This window comes from Pterocles gutturalis, unplaced genomic scaffold (assembly GCF_000699245.1).
Source record: "Pterocles gutturalis isolate BGI_N339 unplaced genomic scaffold, ASM69924v1 scaffold23905, whole genome shotgun sequence".
NCBI lineage: Eukaryota > Metazoa > Chordata > Aves > Pterocliformes > Pteroclidae > Pterocles > Pterocles gutturalis.
Genome location: NW_010138960.1, coordinates 64782 through 73210, shown reverse-complemented (window position 1 = coordinate 73210; position 8429 = coordinate 64782). Strand labels below are relative to the sequence as shown.

The 8429-nt window shown below is 37.2% G+C and overlaps 1 protein-coding gene across 1 annotated transcript in view; it reads right to left on the bottom strand.

Annotated features, from left to right (window-relative positions):
• Positions 1-2279: 2279 nt before the first annotated feature.
• The window catches only part of SKAP2 (src kinase associated phosphoprotein 2), a gene marked incomplete at its 5' end in the record, with an annotated part of 47716 nt that continues 41566 nt past the window's right edge, over positions 2280-8429 (bottom strand). The window contains one exon of the mRNA XM_010083209.1: positions 2280-2372. Coding sequence (XP_010081511.1) covers positions 2280-2372 — 93 coding nt within the window. The remainder of the gene's footprint in view (positions 2373-8429) is intronic.

The window sequence follows — 8429 nt, the reverse complement described above, 5'->3', positions numbered from 1 at the left end:
GATTTACTCCCAAAAAGTAGGTGGTGGTGGAATTCGGAATTACATAATGAATAAAAAGGCATTCCGGTGGGCAGATTTATTATGCTGCCATGTTAATAAGAGAGAAGGAGCTTTTATAGCTGTCATACTAACGCTTCACACTCTGTACACAATTCACAAGTACATTTGACAAATTAAAGTAGTAAAAGAGCTGAAGACTATAATCTATCATTTTAATGCTTCACTGATAACATACAGAATCAATTTCAATGACTCTTTAAAAAAAAAAAAATACAACAAAACTCCATACCCTGGTTGACTCCTATTAGAATGCAGTGCACCATCAAGTATCACACATTAGCTAACACAAAGCACAACATCTTAGTTTACTGAAAGGATCTAATTCCGAGTTCAGACAGTTACCTTTTAACCCACAGTGTTTCCAGGGCCCGCCTGAAGCGTAAACAGCACAAGCAACTACAAGGGGACCTGCTCAGACTCAGCAATCTGCAGACTGGCTTGACCTGCCTCTTGGCAGATTAAGGGTCTCACAAATCAAGTGTGTGGGAGGATTCAAAAAAGTGGATCTTGCATGCTAATAGTAACACAAGGATTGAAAGTATTAACTCTGACTTGCCCAACCCCTTGCCCACAAGCAAGAGTATTTTAAGTGTACTTTATGTTTCAGTTGATGCTTTTAGCCACAAAGTTCCGGATTTGACACTAGTACTAATTTGCAGGCAGCTGCTATTAACCCACGTAGAGCTGGAGATGTCTGTTCATAGAATCACAGAATGGTTTGGGTTGGAAGGGACCTTAGAGATCACTGAGTTCCAACCCCCCTGCCATGGGCAGGGACACCCTCCACTAGACCAGGTTGCTCAAAGCCTCATCCAGCCTGGCCTTGAACACCTCCAGGGATGGGGCATCCACAGCTTCCCTGGGCAACCTGTTCCAGTGCCTCACACCCTCTTCAGCTTAGAACAGTTGCACCTTGCTTACAACTGTTGCACAACTTGCATCAGAAATTTCATGTAGCAACCATGTATCCAGATTTGATTCTGTGAAAGTATCTGTACAGTACCCATAGACTATTTCACACCAACAGGGACAAAAATCATTCTTACCTGCCATTTAGCTCCTGTTGACTTAGCAAAAATTGGGGTTTTTTTAATACATGACCTTTTTACAATTTTTCACATAATTCATATCTCCCAGTCAGAATGGTATCAGGGCAGTATTACCACACAGGCTGATTTATTACATCAGCAAAAGAGTCAAGCCTTCATTTAATGGTAACAAAATATTAATTAACAATACTAAATATATGAGAAAAAATAAATGATTGGCTAAAACAGAAAACAAAAATATTCAGAAGCAGAATACCCTGAAGACTTGTAGTATTACACATACTTTCCCTCGATCTTCCTAGGAAACCGCACAAAATGTACAGTGAGCACTAAAAGTTTAACACACGCATGAAATGAGTAATTGTTTTCCACTTTCAAAGTTCAGCTTGATTTTTCCAAATCTAAGGAACAGGAAAACATAGCGAAATTCCCTGAAAGAACATAAACCTACAGATACACAGGGCACTGCTTAAGAAAAAAGCAACAGGCACTATTTGGCTGCTTGTGTCCCATATGTTAATGACTATCTATTTCATTTCCTAGCATTACAATTCCATAAAAAGTGGCTAAGAAGAACATTTCCGCAGAATTATGATCAATTACAGTTTTTAATGTTTAATATACACAAGGCAACCATCTGACTACATTCGCTGAAACCACAAAACGTGTACGGCAGAATCTTCTTTCATAGGCTGGGTCTGTAAACTGCAGCTGCATACCACTCTTGATTTCAAGTGCAGATTTCTCCTGATTAGGAAGAGGAAAGTTGAAAGTTCCTCATTAACCAAAAAAATTTCAAACATGCATATCAAACCCACTCCAAGTATCTATCCCCTTCCACAGTTTTCTGCACTGACAGATACATACATAATTACTAAAGTAACAAAACTAACTAGAAAGCACACCAATTTTATTTTACAAACAAAAAAAAAAAACTGGAAAAGGAACGTAGTTATAAAATACGTCATCTCTTATACATTGTGGTTTAATATTTCATACAGAATCACAGAAAAAAATGTTTTAATCGAACCTTCAATATATTTTGACATAATCTTTATGTTAGCAGGACTCCTACAAAGGTTCCAGGAAAGAAATACTTATGAAACAGAGAACAAGGGAACACATAAGCCATTACAGAAGATTGGATTAAAATGTACTTACCCAGGCCTCTCAAATATCATACATCTCCATTATGTAGGCTTTAGGCACCAAGCCAATGGTTCCCTTCATTTCTCCTACCCACCAGCCAAATCTATTGTACTCCTAATTGAAAACAATATGCAATATTAACCTTTAGTCTGATATAAATGCAATAGAGTTTTGTATGCAGCTCCTTATGGGTGCTTTCTCTATTTATATACAGTTATAATAATTTCAACTGAAAATTAAAACATCATATCTTTTTGTTAGAGGCATTCACATGCAGAGTTAGGCAAAGGCAGAAGTTAAATTTTAAAAAGGCCAGGCACACTCAGGAAAATTTCTTCATTATGCCCACGCTTCTCTATAACACCTACTAAAAATAGCTGACCTCTCCATCCTTCATTCATGTCAAACATAAAAATCTTATCTTTTAACTAAAGTCTAATAGCACAATGTTGACATATAAAAATCAACTGGAATTCCTTCAGTATCACGAGGCCAAACTCTAAGAAACTTACAATCAACTTATTTTAAATACTACGCTCAAATGTGAAAGGAACACCATATATCTAATACATAATCTCTTTCTACGGACAAAGTCTACTATTGCTTTAGGCTTGCAGAAAATTCTATGGCAGATCTCATATGTCTGACAGATGACTAATGTACTTTTGTTTGAAATTTGTTTAGGCTTAGTGAGATAAATATGAAACAAAATGAATTATAATAGTTTAAAGAAATAATACCTCCCAAAAGCAATACCAAGTAAGAGTATTGTGGGATCCAAATTTAATTTTTTTTCCTATGAGGTAAATATTTTAAGATCAATCCTAACAGCGGTTCAATAAATTGTAACAGCTGAAATTGCACACACACATATATTGAGTTACAAATGAAGCATTATTAAAACAGAGACCCCATTCAAAATTGAATGATTAGTAAAACAGAAATTACTCTGGAACAAACATGGAAAATACAAAATGCACAGATATCTCTGATAAGCAACATCTGCTTCCTGCTACGCTGCTCTTCTGACAAGGAGAGCAAAAGGCTGTAGGATTTTGAATTAATGGGTCCTACTGAGATGACATTATAAACTATTATTTTGACTGTAGATAAAGTTCTTCAGTTATAAATAGTCAAGTGGAGCTTAAGGGTTAATGGAGTTTCATTAGAGCCTGAGCTATAATGATTTGCTGCTGGCATATTTGGCCTGGTGGAGCGTCCTCTAGGGTCCTATGAGGTGCTTAGTGTACTCAGCTCTCCCTGTGCTTAACTAGATGAAGCCCTGTTGATGGCCCACTTTCATGTGGGCCCAGGCTTTCTCTTTTTTTTTTTTTTTTTTTCTCCCCTAAGCACACTTACATGCAGACACACACACTTTTTTATTTTCTTATTGTGGAAGGCTGAACACTAGTCTTAAATTAAACATTTTCTTCCTTCTCTTCACAGTGACTTGGTGATTTAAAAGATTCTATCCTACCATCCATAAAGTACTGCAGTAAGTGTGATTTGAAGAAAATCCACATAAAAAGCAGCAGGAAAACCTTCATTTATGACATGAACACACAAACTAGAAAGCTGTAAAAATAATTCCACTTTCTTCCACCTTCTGCTGCAGAACAGGCTGCTGGGATGGGTCTGGTCTGAAAGTCTTAGAGGTACCTGAACCTGATCTTCAGTGCACACTGCTCTCCACAGAAGTTAAGAACCTCACATAACCTTTCCCATTCAGGCACATGTTACACCCCAAATCCTGAAAGGCTAATAAAACCCTGGTGCTGAGCTTTATAATGTTCCAGATCAGCCTGCTTAAAGATTGTATTTTATCTCACAATACACTGGTTAAATACACAAACTGGATTTCTAGACTAAAGTGGGAAATTGCTGAAAAGAGCAGTACTCACGTATACTACTGGAATCTCAGCAATAAATCTCTTCAAGAGAAAGTAACAAAAGATTTTAAGCTGCTACATGGAACTCATGAAGTGACTGACAAGAGTGATTAAACAAGTTTTGCTAAACATCAGCCAAAAAAGCAAACAATACATGAAACGAGGGAAGTTGCTTAGTTAAACGGTCATTAAGTTGCATATGACAAATGGCATAGAAAAAGCCTGTGGACTACATTATCCATTGAAAATGTTCCACTTAGCAACACTACAAGAACTTAGAAATAATTGGTTTTAAAGAAACAATTCAGATACCTCAAACAAAATGAAAAGCATGCTGCTGTTTTGAAAACTTTCTGGGTTTTGCTGCTTACTAGTACACTACTTACTGCTCTGGCATGAAGCTAAGTGAGAAGATGAAATGAATGTTGATGTAACAGACTAGTAAACTAAATTAAGGATTCACTGCAACCATTATACCACAGAAACAACATTGCACCACAGAAGCTTTTACTTTACATTACCACTCTTTGCATGGGTCTCAAGAGCAACATGAATCCCAATTAAACTATCTGCAGTCTATAGAAGTCTGTACAAAAATATAATGCAGATGCCTGGCTGACAAGAACAGAAAACTTTATTCGCAGGTTTTAGAATAATTAGATAGCACTCCCTTTTAAACTGATTAAAGTACAGACTTTTCTCTTTAAACTCCTAACCACTCCTTTCTGTCCTCAGTACTACAAAAGAGTGCTTACTAGTCAGGCAGATAAGCAGTCACCCGCAGTCCTTTCTTGATGTCACATTAAAAAAATCCAAATTGATGTATTGTTTCTATCAATGTTATAAATTATAAACTCCTTCATAGCAATATAATGTAATTAATACACTAGTGTTGTGAGGTCCATATGTCTGTAACTGCTGCTTAAGATGCGTAGATTAAAAGTCTAAAGCCCACATTTGTGGGAAATAATGATAAATATGCAGAAGGATATGAATACACTTAGGAGTTTTATATGAATTCTTAAGAGTTGGGAAGCACGGTGCTTTTACAGGCACCAGCTTCAGATCTCAGGTACCACTGGGTTTACCATCTGGTATCCCTCACTGCATTCAGCGCTTAACATCGCTAACATAGGCAAGCGACTATACTTCAGAAGGACTGATAAAATAATGAAGAGTCCTTTAATCTACGGGAAACCATTGTAGTCAATTTATAAGAAATATTGCATCCCTTTGTAGGGTGTGTAATTATTTTCTATTAATCATGTGCTATAAAGCTACATTATGTGGTTATTCTGTTATCACTAGAAAGAGGCCTGCAGTCAGCTCCTGACAATGTTAGGTAATTACTAACACAAAGCTTCTTTCTCCTTATGTAGAAATGCTATCAAGATCCAGAGGTGCTGTGATGCTCTCTGTATGAAAATAACTCTCCAAAGAAATTCAATAACTGCAAAATGAATTGCTCCAAGGCAAATAGAGGGATAGGAGAGGGGGGGCAGAGCCAGATCCAGCCGCCCTGCAATGAGGAGAATGCACAAGTGTGTGGCCAGGGCTCTGCCATGTGACTGGGAGCACATTTGCCATGCCAGGCAGGGCTGGGCAGGGCGGGGGGAGGAAGGGGCCACCGCAACCCCTGGAAGACAAGCAGCAGGGCAGCGGAATATATTATGCCAAATAATATGAAACAACCACCTTAACAAATGACCAAATGCTTTCTAAGCTACTTCTACGTTTCCACTGTCTGGCACAGAGTGGATTCCCGCCCCCCAGCAGAAATTTATTAACCAAAGTGAAGTAATTTCACAGGACAGCAACTAACAGGTTATGACTTAACATTTAACATGCTGGCAAAACACTCTCTGCATAGCATGCTATGGCGGGGGAAAGGAAAAAAAAAAAATCTCTTCAGGGTTTACCGGCTCCTTAAATGCACTCAGCTGAACACAGTGTAAGCAGATGCTTCTCCTTGTCCCCATCCCACCAATTTTACTGCACTGATGTGTATGTACCTATGACTCCACAAGACACTGATCATAAAAGTTTTTGCACTTAGGGAAAACACAGTAGGTAGACATATACTACCTGTTTTTACAGATATCTTTTAAATACAAGATTTTTGTTCTATATAGAAGAGAATTTTGATATGCAAGAAGAGAAAATTTTTATGTGCAAGAGGAATTCCAAAACAGTCTCTACCTTTAGAACAGATCCTCCACGTAAATGAGGATCTCCAGATGCTTTGCACCATATTAACATTTACTGACTTCTGCAAAAGTTGAGAACATCTGGTCCTTGTGCAATTAGTCCCTATTGTTCAATACATATGGTATGTTTTTTCTGTTAGTGGGGTGGGTTTTTATTTTGTATTTTAAAAAGAGATGCCGAAAATCATTGTGTTTCAATGCCTTGAAGAAAACAATGGATTTGTGTTTAAAAAAAAACACAGCTGAAGTGTGTGAATTCGAGATTTTTCTCCTGCACTCTTCCAGTGGCATTATAAGTAATGTTAACTTATGGACTGAAAATCTGCAAACTTTAAAATTGAAAAGCAAAATATATCTATAGCCTTGTCTGGGGTTAAAATAAGTAGCCTCTGCTACAAAGCTAAAGGAGGAACAGAGGGAGAAATTTTTTTGAAAGAATATCCTAGGGGGCAATTTTGGCAAGACAGTATTTTAAAACACCTCTAATTCATCCAGGAGATTCAGACTAGCTAAAAAATTTCAGAACTTCCTTTGGTGTAATTGCTGAATGATACACTACCAACCAGGGAGCATTTTTGTCGCAGAACAGCATCTTCTCTAAAAAGCGGAAAATGACAAAGGTTTTAGATAACTGAATGAGACTTCTTCACAGGTAGCAGAGTTGTTTTAAGACAGCAATAAAATGGTAATCTTTAAGACTATAAGCCTAAGATTTATTGAATGGTTGCATTATTAGGTTTTATTTCCTGCAATGACATGAGACAAAATAGACACCAATTAAAGAGTTCCAGTATAAATCAGGATAAGCAGACTGAATTCTGAACCAAAACTGGCCCCTAAAAACACCCTGTCTGGAACAATAAAAGGGACATTTTATTTTCCATTAGACAACACAACGCCAAAATTTTTTCTAGTCTGGTAGGTAAATGCTTACATATTATCAGTATGCAAACCAACAGAGCTAGAGTCACTTTGCATTAGTCTATCTTAACTAATCTTCCATTTAAAGGCCTTCACTCTTGTCCTATGTTTAGCCATGCATCTATTTTGTTTTTCTGTAATGAATATACCTAAACAAGTCAGAGAAGAAAATGCAGAACTTAGTATTGCATCTTAGTTTTGATCAGAAGCATCCCACTGAAGTGAATCTCCCAATGCTCCCCCTTTCCCCACCTTGGCTCACTTTGCAGAGCCATCAGTCTTAGAGCAGACACGTTACGTTTCTTTCAGATTAAATTCAAATGGAAGATGCACTTGAATGTGCTCCAACCACTAACGTGTTCTCATTCTGCAAAACCAGGCTGGAACTCTTTGGACATAAAACTCCTTTGAACAGGCATAGTGTGGGCACTGGGGCCTCAGCACTCTTTCACTCTGTACATCTGCTCCTATTGGTACTCCCTACTGGCTAAGGTAGACATAGGCACTACGGTCACAGAAAGAGAAACTACTGTTAAATACAAATCTCAGCATGATCAGTCAGAAAACAGCCTGACCGGGGAAAAAAAAAAAATAATCAGGATTTTACTATGCCTTTCACATCTTTTTCCAAAAAATACTACATTAATACACTTTATTAAGATTATACAGATAATGCAAAAAATGCTCACAGTGCCCAAGAAACAGCTGCACTGTTAAGTTGTACTTTATTTCATAAGCAGTAATCTGAGCTGTGGAGATTTCTTTGTTCATCTTCTCAGTAAGCAAAAAATACAAGTTAAGATGTGAGCATTTTCACAGACATTTGTTGTATTGAAAGAACAAAAATCTGCCACATTGGAAACGTACAACCACCGCATAAAGGGTGTTCTAGCTACAAAGTTAATCCTCCACTTTAATGGAAAATTCTAGAGCAAAGGGTTAAGTCATAGATAAGATTTCCATGATTCATAAATACCAGAGTGAGCAGCATCATACTGCATTGGCATGTACCGAAATAATAACAAGGAAGGGGAATTCCAGTTTGAGATATAATTTCTGATTTTCAAGTATTATTTGTTGGTTTAATACTAATATAAATATAAATGAGATTAGAATTAAATTATCTTAAATGTTAAGAAATGTCAGCGATTCTA